At 40.3% G+C, this 19219-nt stretch overlaps 1 protein-coding gene across 1 annotated transcript in view; it reads right to left on the minus strand.

Annotated features, from left to right (window-relative positions):
* The window catches only part of Su(z)12 (Polycomb protein Su(z)12), a 399441-nt gene that overhangs the window by 106342 nt on the left and 273880 nt on the right, over positions 1-19219 (minus strand). Inside the window, exons 4-5 of the mRNA XM_067137639.2 lie at positions 2062-2153; positions 364-562 (exon numbers count right to left, since the gene is read on the minus strand). Of these exons, the coding sequence (XP_066993740.2) occupies positions 364-562; positions 2062-2153 (291 nt within the window). The remainder of the gene's footprint in view (positions 1-363; positions 563-2061; positions 2154-19219) is intronic.

The following is a 19219-nucleotide window of genomic DNA, read 5'->3' on the forward strand; positions in this document are numbered from 1 at the left end:
GACTGCATCCAGTTTAAACTCATGTGTCAATATGTAAACAAATATTGTCATTCAATGGCTTCTATAACCATGCCACTAAATATTCTGAACATTAAAAAAACCCACTTCATCTGCCAAGGAAAACCCAATTAAATGAAGAAGCAAAATATTGAAAAGCCTGCAAGTAAGAAAAGACTGGGGGATTGGAATACCTAAGAATAGATTAAGATGACATAATATCTGATAGTAATAAACTTTGATGCTTTTAAACTAGCATTTATAAAATTACTGAAGGAACAATCTAGAAAGAAAAAACATTTATGGTAACAGAATCAACAAAAACATTTTTCACCAGTTACCTCAATTGTTTCATCGTAGAATTACCTGTGTCAGCATCTCCATTTCCATTTGCTAACAGCCCATTAGCAGAAGCACAATACACTCTAAGCAGCAGAACATATGACTTCACCAGATGTCCATTAGATAAGCTAAAGGATTCTGTAGGGATGGACACAGTTGGTGCCTTAGGAGGTGGATGGTCTTCAGATGGATTGATAGGCACTTCACTAGTACCAACAGATACCTGTTTAAATTAAATGAACTTTATAAACAATTCTGTGTTATATGGTTGTCCTATATACACTGACTGACAGAGCAAATGCAAAACCAAGGAGGAGTGGTTCGAAAGGGATGAAAGTTGGGGAAAAAACAGAGACGGCACGGACGAATAATTGATGTTTATTTCAAACCGATATGCAGGTTACACAATGCGCACGGCATCGACTCAGTAGGATGTAGGACCAACGCGAGCGGCGATGCACGCAGAAACACGTCGAGGTACAGAGTCAATAAGAGTGCGGATGGTGTCCTGAGGGATGGTTCTCCATTCTCTGTCAACCATTTGCCACAGTTGGTCGTCCGTACGAGGCTGGGGCAGAGTTTGCAAACGGCGTCCAATGAGATCCCACACGTGTTCGATTGGTGAGAGATCCGGAGAGTACGCTGGCCACGGAAGCATCTGTACACCTCGTAGAGCCTGTTGGGAGATGCGAGCAGTGTGTGGGCGGGCATTATCCTGCTGAAACAGAGCATTGGGCAGCTCCTGAAGGTACGGGAGTGCCACCGGCCGCAGCACATGCTGCCCGTAGCGGTGGGCATTTAACATGCCTTGAATACGCACTAGAGGTGACGTGGAATCATACGCAATAGCGCCCCAAACCATGATGCCGCGTTGTCTAGCGGTAGGGCGCTCCACAGTTACGGCCGGATTTGACCTTTCTCCACGCCGACGCCACACGCGTCTGCGGTGACTATCACTGACAGAACAGAAGCGTGACTCGTCGGAGAACACGACGTTCCGCCATTCCCTCATCCAAGTCGCTCTAGCCCGGCACCATGCCAGGCGTGCACGTCTCTGCTGTGGAGTCAATGGTAGTCTTCTGAGCGGACGCCGGGAGTGCACGCCTCCTTCAACCAATCGACGGGAAATTGTTCTGGTCGATATTGGAACAGCCAGGGTGTCTTGCACATGCTGAAGAATGGCGGTTGACGTGGCGTGCGGGGCTGCCACCGCTTGGCGGCGGATGCGCCGATCCTCGCGTGCTGACGTCACTCGGGCTGCGCCTGGACCCCTCGCACGTGCCACATGTCCCTGCGCCAACCATCTTCGCCACAGGCGCTGCACCGTGGACACATCCCTATGGGTATCGGCTGCGATTTGACGAAGCGACCAACCTGCCCTTCTCAGCCCGATCACCATACCCCTCGTAAAGTCGTCTGTCTGCTGGAAATGCCTCCGTTGACGGCGGCCTGGCATTCTTAGCTATACACGTGTCCTGTGGCACACGACAACACGTTCTACAATGACTGTCGGCTGAGAAATCACGGTACGAAGTGGGCCATTCGCCAACGCCGTGTCCCATTTATCGTTCGCTACGTGCGCAGCACAGCGGCGCATTTCACATCATGAGCATACCTCAGTGACGTCGGTCTACCCTGCAATTGGCATAAAGTTCTGACCACTCCTTCTTGGTGTTGCATTTGCTCTGTCAGTCAGTGTATGTTCAATTCAAGGTCACATACCTGCATAAATGGAGATGACACATCTTTTCTTTTCTTGTGGCAGATTTTCAGTAGTAAGGTTTCTACTTTTACAGGTTCCTGAGGTGTCTCAACTGCAAGGAAGGGAAGTACATCAAAAAATATTATTGTTTACCGAAGTAGTACAATAATAAGAAACCCAATTCCAATGTTCTACACTACCAAATAAGGCGATTGTCAGCTATATGTTGGAACATTTTGACAACCACAATTTTTCAACATCACACCTAGAATAGGTAAAAAATTAAATGCCAAGCATCAGTGAGGGAAAAAGTAATAGGAATTATTTGTATCAACTCATGAACACTAATGCATACTAAAAAGCTTTACAATGAGTTGGAAAGCACAATGAAAATTAAAGAGAATATATATATATATCAGAAAGTAGCACTAAAATACATATACTGGAAAAACAATCTCAACAATTCATTGACCACCTCCACAGCAGTAAGCCAGGTACAGATGAATGAGAACTAATGTTAAGTCGTATAAATAACATTATTGGGAGATCTGATTTGGATTAAAGTGAAGTGGAAATGACTGGGCATATTCAAAACATCAACGGAAAATGCATTATGTATTGGCAGGATAAATGAAGCAGTAGGAAAAAGGTTAAACAAACATGTATTTACTTCATTTTCAGAGGATAGAAATACTGTAACCATCAGTCCTACATTCTTATTGTGCATACACTATTGGAAACCTGATAGCTAGAGTGGCTGCATTTAATTTTGACAAAGAACTAGGACAGTACACAGTCACAACCTATGGCAAATAGATTTCAAGGGTTTATCTCAAGAGAAGGTGTGAAACCATGGAAAAGTTTTAGAATGTGTCCTTCCTTCCTTTCTTTCTTTCTTTCTTTCCTTCATTCTTTCTTTCTGCATTAATGATTCTAGTGCTGTTCTAAGTGACTTCTAGAAATACCCTTGTGTTAGTACCGAAATCATACCCCCCCTCCTGTATTTATTATATTGTTTACTCTGTATTAAATTATTCGTTTCACAGGTTAAATGTAGAAGTTGAAAAGAGGCACACCACAGTTTCCACAGAACTTGGTTTCATGCCGCATGTTGACTTTTGCGCACACACTCACCATCTGGTTGGAAAACTATCTGATTTCATGCTTGAGAATTTATGAAGTACACGCTCCTTTATTTTTCCACCAAGTCGAAATGGTGGATCATTAGCCAGAGTTCACTCAGGGGGCTGCACCAGTGCACCGTGTCCCAATGAAGCAGGTAGCCGAGCCGTAGGTGCAACCATATTGGATAGGTATCTGTCGAGAGACCAGACAACGAACGGTTCATCGAAAGGGGGATAGCAGCGTTTCAGAAGTTGCAAGGGCGGCAGTCTAAATGATTGACTGATATGGTCTTGTAATGATACTTAACATGGCTTAGCTGTGTTGATACTGCTACACGGCTGAAAGCAACGGGTAACTACATCCATAACTAACTCCCGAGGACATGCAGCTCTCTCTGTATGAATGATAATACTGATGATGGCTTTCTCCCGGGTAAAATATTCCGGAGGTAAAATAGACCTCCATTCAGATCTCTGGGTGGGGACTACACGAGAGGGGGCGATCATCAGGAAGATGAATACTGACATTCTGCGAGTCGGAGCACGGAATGTTAGAAGTTTGAATCGCTGTGGTAGGTTAGAGAATCTGAGAAGTGAGATGGATAGACTAAAGTTAGATGTAGTTGGTATAACTGAAGTACGCTGGCAGGAAGAGCAGGATTTCTGGTCAGGCGACTACAGAATTATCAACACAAAATCAAACAGGGGAAATGCAGGAGTAGGTTTAATAATGAATAAGAAAATACGGCAGTGGGGAAGCTACTATGACCAGCATAGTGAAAGGATTATTGTGGTCAAAATAGACACCAAGCCAATGTCCACCACAATAGTGCAGGTCTATATGCCTACTAGTTCAGCGGATGATGAAGAAATCGGAAGAATATATGAAGAGATAAAAGATTTAACCCGATAAGTGCTATGCCCGCCTATAGATGGGCGGACGCGGCCGGTCCACCAGTGCTACGCCCATAGACGGTGCGCAAGAATTTTAATTTTTTGAGTTTCCCCGTTCACTTTCGAGTGCAAATTTGATCTCTGACATTTTCTGCCATCTGTTGGGCATTATGTAGAACTAACTGATCAGAGATTATAGCTTCGGGAAGTAACTTACAGAGCTTTTTGTAGACGTCTGTGGAGTTCATCTGTGATGTAAACAAACACGGCAGAACAACAATTTAGTTGGTCTTGTAGCGATGTTATTTTGGATCACAGAATCTTTCAGTTATTAACCACAGCGGAAAGTGATGATGGAGATAATCATTTTAAGGAATTGTGAAGCGGTTTTGAAAGTGAGAGTGATAGAGAGAGTGCCGAAAATATTGTATGCGAGAGAGAAACAGAGTCTCCTTCCAAAACGAAAGAAGAAAATGCGGTGAAAACTTAAGCTATTTTATCGCTAATTTCGTGGCGGATGGATTACTTTTCTTCTCCAGAGATTCAGGTAACTGTGACAGGCTCTGAGGTCCAAGTAGTGTTTGATGACAATCCGAAAATCATTGATTTCTAGACTTTTCTGCCAGTGGAGTTAGTTGAACAAATCGGCATCACAAACAACCAGTAGAAAACCTTTAACTATCACCACATTCCAGTTTGGGAAAAAGTATTTTAAAATATCAACTTATATACGTCTAAGAAGTTACATGTATTAGTTACCTACAGATTTTAGGAAATAATATTATTTTGGGCTCTTTACTTTGTATAAAGATAATGCACGCATGGGCACATAAGTGCAATTTTGTTTTCTATCAAAATAATATTGAACATAAGTGTAGGATTTTCCATTTGCATTTAGAATTATGAACAACCAACATTTGTAAACATTTTAAACTAATCACCTCACTGATAAGTTAAAAATTGAGGCTTCTACAAAAAAAATTTTACATACGAATGAAAAAACTCAGCACTCAGGTACCAAACGTTCAACCGGTAACTCAGCACTTGAAAGGTTAATACAGTATGTAAAAAGTGATGAGAATCTAATTGCGATGGGAGACTGGAATGCAGTGGTTGGCAAAGGAAGAGAAAATAATACAGTAGAGAATTCGGATTGGGACAAAGGAATGAAAGAGGAAGCTGGCTGGTTGACTTCTGCACTGATCACAATTTAGTCCTTGCTAACACTTGGTTCAAACACCACAAATAATGGCTGTACACATGGACCAGACCTGGAGACACTGGAAGGTATCAAACAGACTTCATTATGATTAGGCAGAGATTTAGATGTGGGCTCTGACCATAACCTGTTGGTCATGAAATCCATATGAAGTGGAAGGAAGGAAAGAAGGAAGGAAGGAAGGAAGGAAGGAAGGAAGGAAGGAAGGAAGAAGGAAGGAAGGAAAAGGAAGGAAGGAAGGAAGGAAGGAAGGAAGGAAGGAAGGAAGGAAGGAAGGAAGGTATTCAAGGAGATGGGATCTAGACAAGTTGAAAGGAAATAGTGTTAGGGATTGTTTCAAGAAACATGTAACACAGGGAATAAATGAAAAGGCTGAAGGAAACACAGTAGAAGAAGAATAGACAGTCATGAAGAATGAGATCAGTAAGGCTGCTGAAGAAAAGTTAGGAAGAAAGGAAAGATCACCTAAGAAACAACAGGTAACTCAAGAGGTACTAGACCTGATTGATGAACAACGAAATTACAAGAATGCAAAAAATGAGGAGGGCACAAAAGAATACAGGCAAATAAAGACTGAAGTGGATAGAAAGTGCAGGACAGCTAAGGAAGAATGGCTGAAAGAGAAGTGCAAGGATGTTGGAGGTTGTATGGCCCTAGGTAAGGTAGATGCTGCATAGAGGAAAATCAAGGAAACCTTTGGAGAAAGGAAAACTAGGTGTACGAATATTAAAAGCTCAAATGGAAAACTACCTCTGGGGAAAGAAGACAAGTCAGAAAGATGGCAGGTACATATCCAACAGTTGTATCAAGGTAAAGAAGAAGATGATAGTGTTCTGGAACAAGAGGGGGCTGTTGATGCTCATGACATGGGAGACTCAATTTTGAGGTCAGAATTCGACATAGCTTTGAGAGACCTAAGTAGGAACAAGGCACTGGGAATTGATGACATACCCTCAGAATTACTTACTGCCTTAGGAGAAACCAGCATAGAGAGGTTATTCCGTTTAGTGTGTGAGACGTATGGTATAGAAGTGCCATCTGATTTTTGGCAGAATGTTGTTATGCCTATTCCCAAGAAGGCCAGTGCTGACAGGTGTGAAAACTACCGCACCATTAGTTTAGTATCTAACACCTGCAAAATTTTAAGTCGTATTATTTGCAGAAGAATGGAAAGGCAAGTTTAAACTGGGTTGGGAGAAAATCAATTTGGCTTCGGAAGAAATGTGGGGACACGTGAAGCAATTCTGACATTACGTCTGATCTTAGAAGACCGAATTAAGAAAGAGAAGACTACATACATGGCGTTCGTAGAACTACAAAAGGCATTCGATAATGTTGATTGGACCAAGCTATTTGAGATTCTGAAGGTGATCGGGATCAGATACCGAGAAAGGAGAATTATCTACAATCTATACAAAATCAGTCTGCAGAGATAAGGATCGGGGCCTTTGAAGAAGAGACAGCAATCCAGAAAAGAGTGAGGCAAGGCTGCAGTTTGTCTCCTCTCCTTTTCAATATTTACACAGAACAGGCAATAAAGGAAATCAAAGAGGAATCTGGAAAGGGTATGAAAGTTCAAGGAGGGGAAATTAAAACCTTGAGATTTGCCGACGATACTGTTGTTTTATCTGACTCTGCAAAAGATCTGGAGAAACTGCTGAATGGTATGGACAGAGTCTTCGGGAAGGAATACAAGATGAAAATAAATAAGTCCAAAACAAAAGTACTGGAGAGTGGTCGAACAAAGTCAGGTGATGCAGGAAATATTAGATTAGAAAATGAAGTCTTAAAGGAAGTAGATGACTATTGTTACTTGGGTAGTAAGATAACTAATGTTGGCAGAAGTAAGGAGGACATAAAATGCAAGCTAACACAAGCAAGGAAGGCCTTTCTTAAGAAAAGAAATTTTTGACTGGAGCGTAGCATTGTATGGAAGTGAAACATGGACGACAACTACCTCAGAAAGAAAGAGAATAGAAGATTTTGAAATGTGGTGTCACAGAAGAATGGTGAAGGTGAGATGGGTAGATAGAATCACGAATGAAAATATACTGAATCAAATTGGTGAGAGGAGATCAATTTGGCTAAATTTGACCAAAAGAAGAGATAGAATGATAGGGCACATCTTAAGACATCCAGGTCTTGTACAGTTCGGTTTTGAGGGAAGTGTAGGTGGTAGGAACGGTAGGGGTAGACCAAGGTACAAATATGACAAGCAGATTAGAGAAGATATAGGATGTAGTAGTTACGTAGAAATGAAAAGGTTAGCACAGGATAGGGAGGCATGGAGAGCTGTATCAAACCAGCCCATGGAATGATGACTCAAATAACAACATGCTCCTTTATTTCCCCACCAAGTCAAAATGGTGGATCATTAGCTGGAGTTCGCTTAGGGGGCTGCACCATAGGGATACACATAGATACCGATGAGCATACTAAAGACCGAGACGGGACCGGAGACAAATTATTCGTTGCTTCTGATGGTTCTTCTTGTTCACTGTCTTGTCAGACATTTCTACATATTGTCTGCATGAATGTCAGAAAAGTTATTTTTGAGTTTAGACTGGATTTTTGGAAAAGCCTGAAAGCATTTTAAGAAAGTTCACTGCAAAATGAAAACACATTTCTTTTTGGCCACTCACTGTTTTTCGCATGAATGGATACATTGTCAAATACTGGTCAGCTGTATCCACTCCGTGCATAAACTGATTATAATAAATGGTGCTTACAGGTTTCATTTTTATTTTCCCAAACCTGTTCAGAACTTAGGCCATTTCTGCATAATGTACTGTTAAAACCATGGTTATTACCTGTTTTGTCCTTCCACGAACATAGCAATACTTCATTGTCCCTATTGAAAGTCATTTTCCCTTTCAAGTATTTTTGCCTTTCACTGAATTCCTTAGACCACCTGACGTTCCCCACCCACAAGTACCATAAGCTATTTCTCTATACCCCACTAGCCAATCTGTTGGTATTGTTTTCGTTTTTTTTTTTTTTTGCTATGGGCTTTACGTCGCACCGACACAGATAGGTCTTATGGCGACGATGGGATAGGAAAGGCCTAGGAGTTGGAAGGAAGCGGCCGTGGCCTTAATTAAGGTACAGCCCCAGCATTTGCCTGGTGTGAAAATGGGAAACCACGGAAAACCATTTTCAGGGCTGCCGATAGTGGGATTCGAACCTACTATCTACCGGATGCAAGCTCACAGCCGCGCGCCTCTACGCGCACGGCCAACTCGCCCGGTTGGTATTGTGTATCTACACACTAGTTTATAAGGCACCTAAAGATGTATCTCATATTTTTTAAAAAATATTGTTTCTATTCCCATTTAATTTTCCTTTACTTTTCTTTTCTAAATATTCACTTTATATGGAATAATCTGAACTCCATCAGATCAGAAAGTCACAGAATCATACTATGAATGTCCCTATTAATACCATAAAGATGGAAGGTTACATACTCTTAGCAAGACCAAACACATCCATCACATATAAACCATCCTTTTAACTCCAACAATAATGCAAGATAAAAGCTACACCAAACGGACATCATAAGACTATTTCCTTAAAAGAAGGAGTGACACAAAAGCGTTGAACATATGTGCAAGATTGCACTGTTTTATATTAAGACTATGATTTCCTTAAAAGAAAAAGTGACATGATTTGTAATGCCAGCCGTGAAAGCCTCAATTGCTATATGACACAAAAGTGTTTGGACATATGTGCAATGTACTGTTTTATATATATACTAGCTGATGTACCCGTGCTTCGCTACGGGATTCTCAGAAAGACTGACTTTGTGGTTTTCCTAACCTGAAATCAACATAGGTCATTACAAAAACGTAAGTATGAATGTAGCGATTAAAAGCAATGCTATCATATAAAATACTCGATCAAATGGAAAGTCGCACGTTTTATCACTTTTAACGAACAGTGCTGCGGTTAGATTGCGATGCCAATCTAATAGTCCAAAATTCCAGAGCTGGGATGACCAGGCCGCAGATTGCCATGAACACTCATCTGCCATTATTCCGCTAAATATGCAATCAGTGCCTCAGAGTAGGGATTGAATAGCCCGAATGCTATGATGATCCAGTGTGTTACGTACCAGTAGTATCAGAAAATTTATAAACCAGGGGAATGGCATGCTAAAGAAGAAAGCTATCTAACTCCCCAGCTACTTCCCATCAATATTCAGACAGGCTGTTACACTCGGTACGACTGGGCGAGTTGACCGTGTGGTTAGCGGTGCGCAGCTGTGAGCTTGCATGCGAGTGATAGTGGATTCGAACCCCATTGTCGGCAGCGCTGAAGATGGTATTCCGTGGTTTCCCACTTTCACACCAGTCAAATGCTGGGCCTGTACCTTAATTAAGGCCTAAGGCACTCCTAGCCCTTTCCTATCCCATCGTCGCCATAAAACCTATCTGTATCGATGCAACGTAAATCAAATAAAAAATACTCTGTACGCAGCAGTAATCCTATCTACCGGAGATGAGGGGCAACAGAAGACATAAAGCACATCACGACAAACAATGGTCAATGTAATGTTATTGTTGATCAATGTTATGAGCTTTCTATATTGTAGGCCTTCACATTTAGTTTTCTTTCGACTTTGTGATTTGTAAAATATTTTATACCATAAACTGTAGTTTCTTATTCTCCGACTTTACATACCGATTTTCATTAAATACTGTTTACCCATTTTCTCGTTACTCGGCGCTGATATGGACTTAGTAACAAAAATCCAAATTCATGAATATCTTTGTGATCATAGCCAGTACGGTAACAATGTATAAGACATGAATAATAGGAAATTTAATAACCTTAGTTATGTAGCATTCATCGATTACACCTCTAATAAGAAATATTTGAGAATTACATTTTAGGCCTTCCCCTAAACTACCATTTCACTCAGCGTGAATAAAATAATTTACAGCCTAAACTATAGCGACTTATTTCCTGACTTTGCCTACCGATTTTCATCAAGATAGGACTACTAATAACAACAATATTTGAGAATTAAATTTTAGGCCTTCCCCTAAACTACCATTTTTCTCAGCGTGAATACAATTATTGATAGCCTAGATTGTAGCAACTTATTCCCCAACTTTGCATACCCATTTTCTTTAAAATACGACTACTAATAACTTAATAGTTGAGAATTCAATTTTAGGCCTTCCCCTAAACTACCATTTCACTCAGCGTGAGTAAAATGATTTATAGCCTAGATTGTAGAGGCTCATCCCCCGACTTCAAATACCGATTTTCATTAGACCACTAATAACATAAATAACTGAGAATTCAATTTTAGGCCTTCCCCTAAACTACCATTTCACTCAGCGTGAGCAAAATGATTTATAGCCTAGATTGTAGAGGCTCATCCCCCGACTTCACATACCGATTTTCATTAAATTCTCTTCAACCGTTTTCTCGTGATGCGTGTACATACATACAGACAGACAGACAGACAGAAATTACGGAAAAGTAAAAAGTGCATTTTCTTGTTATTATGGACATGACCGATACAGAAATACCATTATTTTCAAATTCTGAGCAATGTACAGACAAAACTCTTATTTTATATATATATATATTTTTTTTTTTTTTTTGCGTCGCACTGACACGCGGATAGGTCTTATGGCGACGATGGGACAGGGAAGAGCTGGGAGTTGGAAGGAAGCGGCTGTGGCCTTCATTAAGGTACAGCCCCAGCATTTGCCTGGTGTGAAAACGGGAAACCACGGAAAACCATCTTCAGGGCTGCCGACAGTGGGGTTCGAACTTACTATCTCCCGAATACTGGATACTGGCCGCACTTAAGCGACTGCAGCTATCGAGCTCGGTCTGTTTTATATTAAGTCTATCATTATCTTAAAAAGAAAAAAGTGACACAAAAGTGTTAGACATATGTGCAAGAGACATATATTTTAATGGACTCATGTTTAACCACAACATATTTCATCAATGCTTCCAAACATGCCAGTAGTGTTATAATAGGTGTTGATGTTTTCAAGTTACATTTAATGTTTTTTCCATTTTTAATTTAAGGCTGAAGATGACCTAATACAAGGTTCGAAACTAGCCGCAATGTAATATTAACATATTATATTGTGCCATTTCACCGTTCTATATTTGCATCAGTAGGAACAAAAATGGAGTTCAAGCCATTAAAATGTCAATGTGAAAGCAACTAACATCGGTACGAACCGAAATGATAATCTTTTCAACAGGTAGTCACCGAAAGAACCATACTTAGAAGGCTGTAAAAAAAAGAATGACAGAAGCAGATTATTTAAAACCAATTATTAGAAAAAAAAGAGACTTCCATTAGAACATTCTTCATCATTTTGCACTACCGCAAGCAAGACAGAGTCGAGCAAAGAAGGAAATCAGCTTATCAGATTTAAAGATCAAATATTGACGGAGGATAAAATCCGCGGCAACCCGCTCAACGTCAACTTTAAAGATCAAATAACTGCGCGAAATTTAAAGACCAGCATAAGGAGTTAGCAAGTCTGGTACAGAAATACGTCACGGCTAGACTTAGAAGTCTTATATTTGAGGACATCTTAGACAGCAGAGTCCAACCAGCTGTCAAGTGCATTTCTAATAAACACGGAGAAATCACATTCGCTCTGCAAGCGAGAGAGTTTTTACCAATCATAGCATAATTAGAACTACTATATTGAGACTAATCGTCCCAGAGCACATTTTATTCTGATACCATAGGCATTACAAAATGAAGATTAATTGCAAGATGACGACACTAACTAATACACTGTATTATTCTGTTCCAAACGTACGAGAGACCACTGTGATGTTGTAAAAGACCAAGGCAAAACTACTCCGACTATGGTGGCGCTTTACGACGTTGATGACCCAGGAGGATTGAAAGCCAGCTGAGAGGAGACGAGATGGACCCAATTACCTGAAACAGAACCATGGAGCGAGGCCTACCATTTCCGATGACCAGAAGCGAGATGGCAAACAGGGTCCAATAAGCAAAGTTAAGTCCCCTATGAGTCGTTTTTCGTAAGTAGAAACCTTTATTTTTGGCTATGTGTTGATATATTTTGTGACATTGTGCGTGCGTATAAATATATCGAAGTGAGATTACATGGATGTAGGTATTCATCTGATGTTACTGTCAATTCCACATGTAGGCGTAATATACCAGTGAAAGCCGTTCGCAACATTATCAATGTGGTGTGAGAGAAGGTAATAGATATTTTTAATCATTATCAGTGGAGTGTTAAAGCGTAATATGAGTGTCAATATACATGTGTGATGGCTTTATCGGAATAGCAAGTTAAGAGATCGTATTTAGGGAATGTCTACGACGAGATATAGTAGTACAGCTTAGTATTATGATACACTTTTCTTTGACGCTATGACGGTAGAAATAATGTTATAATTTGTGAAGGTTATGGCACATGCATCGTATTTAATGAGATGGGGTGCTTGTGATGCATTGATATGGATATTATGTGATATTTGGAATGGTAAATGGTGAATAAGAATAATAATATAAGCAAATGTTAAGTTGTGATGGTGATATTTATTTTTATTTGAGAGGTTGGTCATAGTAGTCTTCTGTGAGATGATGTTATGTGCAAATTATACATTTTGAGACATGTATTGAAACGTACTGCTTTCAATTGCTATTTTTATTCCCAGATACACTCAAAGTAGGTTAGGATACGATCTCAATGCCATCAATACAGTGTTGTTTGAGTATTTAGGATCATCAAATGAGCCAGGAGGCTAGTAATGATAATATTTAGGCCTTCACTGAGTTATGACAATTTTCAAGTACTCTCACACATGATAACCTAATTTCTGATTTTATGTAAGCATGTTGACACATCACTGGTGACTTAGTCATTCATATAGGGATTTTTAGATGAAGGTAGAGTCTTCTAACATGCCAGTTTTTCCACTTGTGGTATAATTTGTTAGAAATTCAATGAAATACACTTGGCAATGCTACATTCAGCTAGATACGCACTTAAATTAAATTTTAACCATGGATTAAGGTAATAATTATGTGAATTAACCACATAAGCCATATGATAGTATTATTTTGAAATCAATCACGACTTAGAGCGGACCTAAGTTTGCTTATATGGAGATCGGATTCTATGAAACATGAAGATAAAGGGAACATTCAAGCATATTATTTAACTGAAGTCCTTAGAAAACAGATATTGCTTTCCCATATGTTTTTCTACTGTGTATGGACACAGATATTAGGTTTAGCCCAAAGTGACATTCGTTTCACCAGTCATATTTGCGTTAAAGGTTGAATGACAGAACTTTAAATGACTTTGAGGAGCAATTCAGCTCAGAGGGAAGAGATTCCAAATCTTAATGAATTGTTTATTTGGCAATTTACATTGCGTTAAAAGACTATAATCTGGAATGATGTATATATTAATGAATGTAATTTTCTTTTCATTTTTAACCAATTAGATGCATCTAATACTTACAACGTTATTTAGTATGTTTTACTTAATATTTTTAATTTTTCAATTGATTCTTGGAACATTATTTATATATCACTTAGATTTTTAACAGGCCAAGGTATTAATGAATCGATAATTATAGCCTAGATTTCAGCTACTTATTACAAGTTTTCCAAACTTATTTTTTATTTTATCTCAACTTAACAGTAACTGATTGAAATTCTTACAACATTACGAAGCTACCTACGTTGTGTGAAACATTTTCAACGAGATGTTAGGTAACATTTCCTTAGTATTTGGACTGAATAGTCAATAAATGTTGAATAGTGAAACTTCATAATTCTTTTAATGCCTACTTAGTATAAGAACTAGATGTAAGACTATAATAACTTATTTTTACTTGCGATTTCGTTGGCGACACATGTGAATCAGTTGAAATACTGTATTGATCTGATATATTTGCGATTAATTTGGCGACATGCAAGTATGGTATCCGACTGATAGCGTGTAGGAGACGTCCTTCTGCGTAGGTTGAGATTTACCATAGTCCGTCGACGTACTTTCTCAAGCGGAACTCATAGCCCGGAGACATTAATCAGATAGAATCATTTATATCAAGAGCTAGTCTGGATCTCATGTATCCTCACCTGGACGCGGGAATGATGCAATATACAGTATTGAATAGGTGGACCTTCTCCTCCTTGTTGATAGTCTTATTGGACACACACAGGGTCAATTAAAACCTTGTATTATCACATCATCTCTGAAGACATGACATTTTATCTACAAATATATTTTTTAACTTACATAGACCTGTTAAAGTGTATGTTTTACTACTGCTATGAGCTTTACGTCGCACCGACACAGATAGGTCTTATGGCGACGATGGGATAGGAAAGGCCTAGGAGTTGGAAGGAAGCGGCCGTGGCCTTAATTAAGGTACAGCCCCAGCATTTGCCTGGTGTGAAAATGGGAAACCACGGAAAACCATTTTCAGGGCTGCCGACAGTGGGATTCGAACCTACTATCTCCCGGATGCAAGCTCACAGCCGCGCGCCTCTACGCGCACGGCCAACTCGCCCGGTAAGTGTATGTTTTAATTGTGCACTTAACAAAGTTATGTTTAACTCCAGAAATTCTGGATGTGTTATCTGTTGTAGCAGTTCATTAGGAACGCAATGAATCTTACCATACTTTTGTTATTAGGCTGAAAATGTCTCCAAAATAGAGATGAAACATGTCCCTTTCCTAAGAAGAAAGAATTTTTAAGTATTGTAAAGATGGAGTTTACTCAAAAACTCTTAGAACTTGTTCAAAAATAACTTGTTCCACGCAAAGGCTTGTCTGATGGAATATGTATTCAAGGAAATCACTATTTACAAGTAAACTGACAAAAGACATTTCGTTGCCATTTCCAATTTTAACAGTTAATCCTATATGGACAGTGAAATTGATTGCAGGTGGCAATAAGATAGATGCATATTGGATACTTGAATATGCTGACTTTCACTTTGCCCAGAGTCTGGTACATCATCAGAATTGCTATTGCTATCACTGAAATCAGGGATGAATTCATCACATTCCACATGTCTAACAAACAAACCTGTTTTACCTTCCTTGATATCATGTCTTTCTCACTGCAGTTTTTAGCGATGTACGGTAGCTCTAGAAGTCGCAGTAAATTTGACTTGACAGCAAATTTCATATGTCCCTGACATACTCAATAGCTTGTTCATGAGTGCGTATTTTTTCCCTACTTTCTCTTTCCTCCTCCTCCTCCTCCACCTACTCCTCTTCCTGGTCTTCGTCCCTCAGATTAGCATCTTCTTCATTCTCTGTACGGCGGATCTTCAGAAGATGTACAGCAGACTGGAAACTGTAGCGAGTAGCAAGTTGGTCGTCGCTGCAAATGTATTCATCTACATTAATTGCGAAATTCTGCTGTTGGCTCAGTGTAGATATCAGTGCAGAATTTTCAGTCACCTCCTCAAGTGTGTCGACGTCATCATTTTCTGCAAATCCCGCTTTTGCAAAACACTTTACGACTGTTTGAGGTTTGATCTGCTTCATAACCAAACTGATCCAGTTGTCAGCATCCAGTATGGAAACTGAGCGTGCAAGGGAGTAGCTGTTGTCAGCTGTATCAACATTCTTGATATGCCTGTAGTGAGATTTAAAGGTGTAAATCACTCCTTGGTCCATAAGTTGAACAACGCTGGTTGTGTTAGATGGAAATCAACCTAGCTTGACATTGGAAAGCAACACATGAGGGTGACAAGTGGCATTGTCAAGAAAAATAATAACTTCGCGATTTTCTTTCTTCATCCTACAGTTAAATTCATTCAGCCATTCTTCCATTAGAACATTGGTCATCCAGGCTTTCCCATTGCTCCTCCAAGTTACCGGAAGCTTGCGCAAGTCCAAGTTTTTAAAACACCTTGGTTTTGCTGACTTTTCCATTTCTCCCTCCATGTTACCACACAACAGTACTGTAAGTCTTTCTTTTGACATTTTACCCCCACCACACTTTTCCGCACAAAGCGCAAGTGACTTTGAAGTCAAGGCTCAAAAAGACAATCGTGTTTCGTCGGCATTGAAAATGTCTTTAGGTTCATAGCCAGAAATTAAATTTTGCAGCTTTGATTTCCACTCGGCTACTACATTTCCATCCACGTCTTTGGACTCACCACAGACTTCATTCCATATGATATTGTGTCTTGTTTTGAAACTCTCCAACCACCCAGCTGATGCTTTAAAGGCGGTGTTGCAAAGTTATTTAGCAACAGCAAGAGCCTCATTCTGTAGGATAGGTCCACTAACTGGAAGGTTTCTTGAACGGGCCCTGACGAACCATTCCCACACTAAATCATTGATTTCTTCATTGCCAGTTACCTTAGATTTCCTCTTCATTTGTCCGTTCCCCTCCATCCACTGCTTAGTAATGTCGTCCTTATGTTTTTAAGTCTCATAAACTTGAGCGTTTCCACATCTGAAATGCAATCGAATTTTCATTCATTCCACCCCACAATTTTGATAAAAGTAAAGCCTCCATTGTTATAGGTGATTTCAACAGTCACAGTCATGTATGGGGTTTTGCACATGAGGACACGAATGGTGAGACAGTTCTCTCGTGGGCTGAAAATTTTCAACTCGCCCTCATCCATGATAGCAAACTCTCTCCTTCTTTTAACAGTGGAAGATGGGGACGAGGCTATAATCCAGACCTCCTTTTTGTTAGTGAAAGCATTATGCATACATGCACCAAAGCAGTATGTCCACCAATTCCAAACACACAACATAGGCCCATCATGTGCCAAATTTTGCCACCAATAAGACCTCAAGAAGTCCGTTTTAGGCGAAGATACAACTTTAAGAAGGCTGACTGGGCAAGATTTTCCAGCATACTGGATGAGAAGATTCTGGGCATCGCTCCTGTTTCTGAAGAGTACGACAAGTTTGTTGACATCGTCCAATTTTCTTCAAGGGCATCAATTCCAAGAGGTTGCAGAACCAGTTTTATCAAAGGCATTAAACCTGAAACGGCCACTTCGCTAGAAGAATATTACAAGAAATATGAACTTGATCCTTTTAGCGAAGAAACATTAATCCTTGCACAAAGCGTTCTTTCCTCAGTATCACTGGCTAAAAGGGATGAGTGGATAAAATTAATGGCAGATTGTGACATGAGCAAGAGCAGTCAGAAGGCCTGGAGACTTTTACGTCGTCTCAATAATGACAATACCCAAGCCAGCACATATGCTAATATAAAGGCAGATCAAATTGCCCATCAGTTGCTAGTAAATGGAAAATCAACCCGATCTAGAAAGCTAGATAAGAAACCAATAACACGGAAGCCAAACCAAGAGAGCAACATACTATCTCCACCATTTACTGAAGCCGAACTGTAATCAGCACTGAGGAAGTGCAAATTGGGAAAAGCAGCTGGACTAGACGACATTCGAGTAGAGCAGATCAAAAATTTTGGTCCTGTTACGAGGCGATGGCTACTGGAATTAATGAATATCTGTGTCCAAGAATGCAAGATTCCCAAAATCTGGCGGAAGGCTAGAGTCATTGCTATCCCTAAACCAGGCAAAGATCGGCTGGATCCCAAAAGCTATAGGCCTATTTCCTTGCTCTGTCACCTGTACAAGGTCCTGGAGAGGCTCATTCTTGAGCGACTGATAGGAAAGGTGGAGTCGTCTCTTATACCACAGCAAGCTGGATTCCGAGAAGGAAAAAGTTGCACATCACAGGTATTAAACTTGACACAGCATATTGAGGATGGCTTTGAGAATCGGCTCATTACAGGCGCTGTCTTCATTGATCTTTCTGCAGCTTATGACACAGTCAACCATCGGCTTCTTCTAACAAAATTGTATGACATCACCAAAGACTTCCATCTAATGTGCAACATTAAAAATATTCTCCAAAACCGAAGATTCTTTGTGGAATTTCAGGGAAAAAGAAGCAGATGGAGAACACAGAAGAATGGGTTACCGCAAGGTAGTGTGCTCGCACCACTGTTATTCAACATCTATACTAACGATCAGCCTCTACCTGAAGGTACCCAGAGTTTTATCTATGCTGATGATTGTGCAGTCACTGCTCAGGCCAACTGTTTTGAAAAGGTAGAACAGACTTTATCCAAAGCTCTGAAAGAATTTACGAACTACTACAATGAAAATGACTTTAAGCCAAATCCTGCCAAAACTCATAGCTGTGTATTTCATCTCAATAACAAAAAAGCAGCTAAAACCTTACAAATCACCTGGGAAGGAATCCCTATTCAACACTGTTCGACTCCAAAATATCTGGGAGTGATTCTGGACCGTACGCTTACGTATAAGAAACATTGCCTAAACGTGAAACAAAAAGTGTCTGCCAGAAACAACACAGTGCGGAAACTTCGAGGCACCACCTGGGGAGCTCACCCTTGCACTGTGAGAACAAGCGCGCTAGCACTGTGCTACTCCACTGCTGAGTATGCATGCTCCGTGTGGCATAAGTCCAGCCATGCCAAAAACATAGATGTAGCACTAAATGACACCTGCCGTATTATCACAGGTTGTTTAAGACCTACTCCCATAGATAAACTCCACTGTCTCGCTGGTATAGCACCACCCGAAATCCGACGCGAGATTGCTGCTAGGCATGAGAAAAGCAAGGCTATGACTATGGAAGCCCATCCTTTGTATGCCTGCCAACCAGCACATCCTAGGTTGAAATCAAGAAAGAGCTTCTTGACAACCACTGAAGCTCTTAAAGGAACACCACAACAAGCAAGAATCTCAATGTGGCGGGAAAAATGTCAACATTTGAGAGAATGGATGGTTCCAAAGGAAGAACTTCCTCCTGGACATTCTGAACAGTGGACAACATGGAAGGCTCTCAATCGATTACGCTCCAGCACCACGAGATGCAAGACCAACCTACAGAAATGGGGCCTTCCTGTGGATACAGTTTACTG

This window comes from Anabrus simplex, chromosome 1, assembly GCF_040414725.1.
Source record: "Anabrus simplex isolate iqAnaSimp1 chromosome 1, ASM4041472v1, whole genome shotgun sequence".
Classification (NCBI taxonomy): domain Eukaryota; kingdom Metazoa; phylum Arthropoda; class Insecta; order Orthoptera; family Tettigoniidae; genus Anabrus; species Anabrus simplex.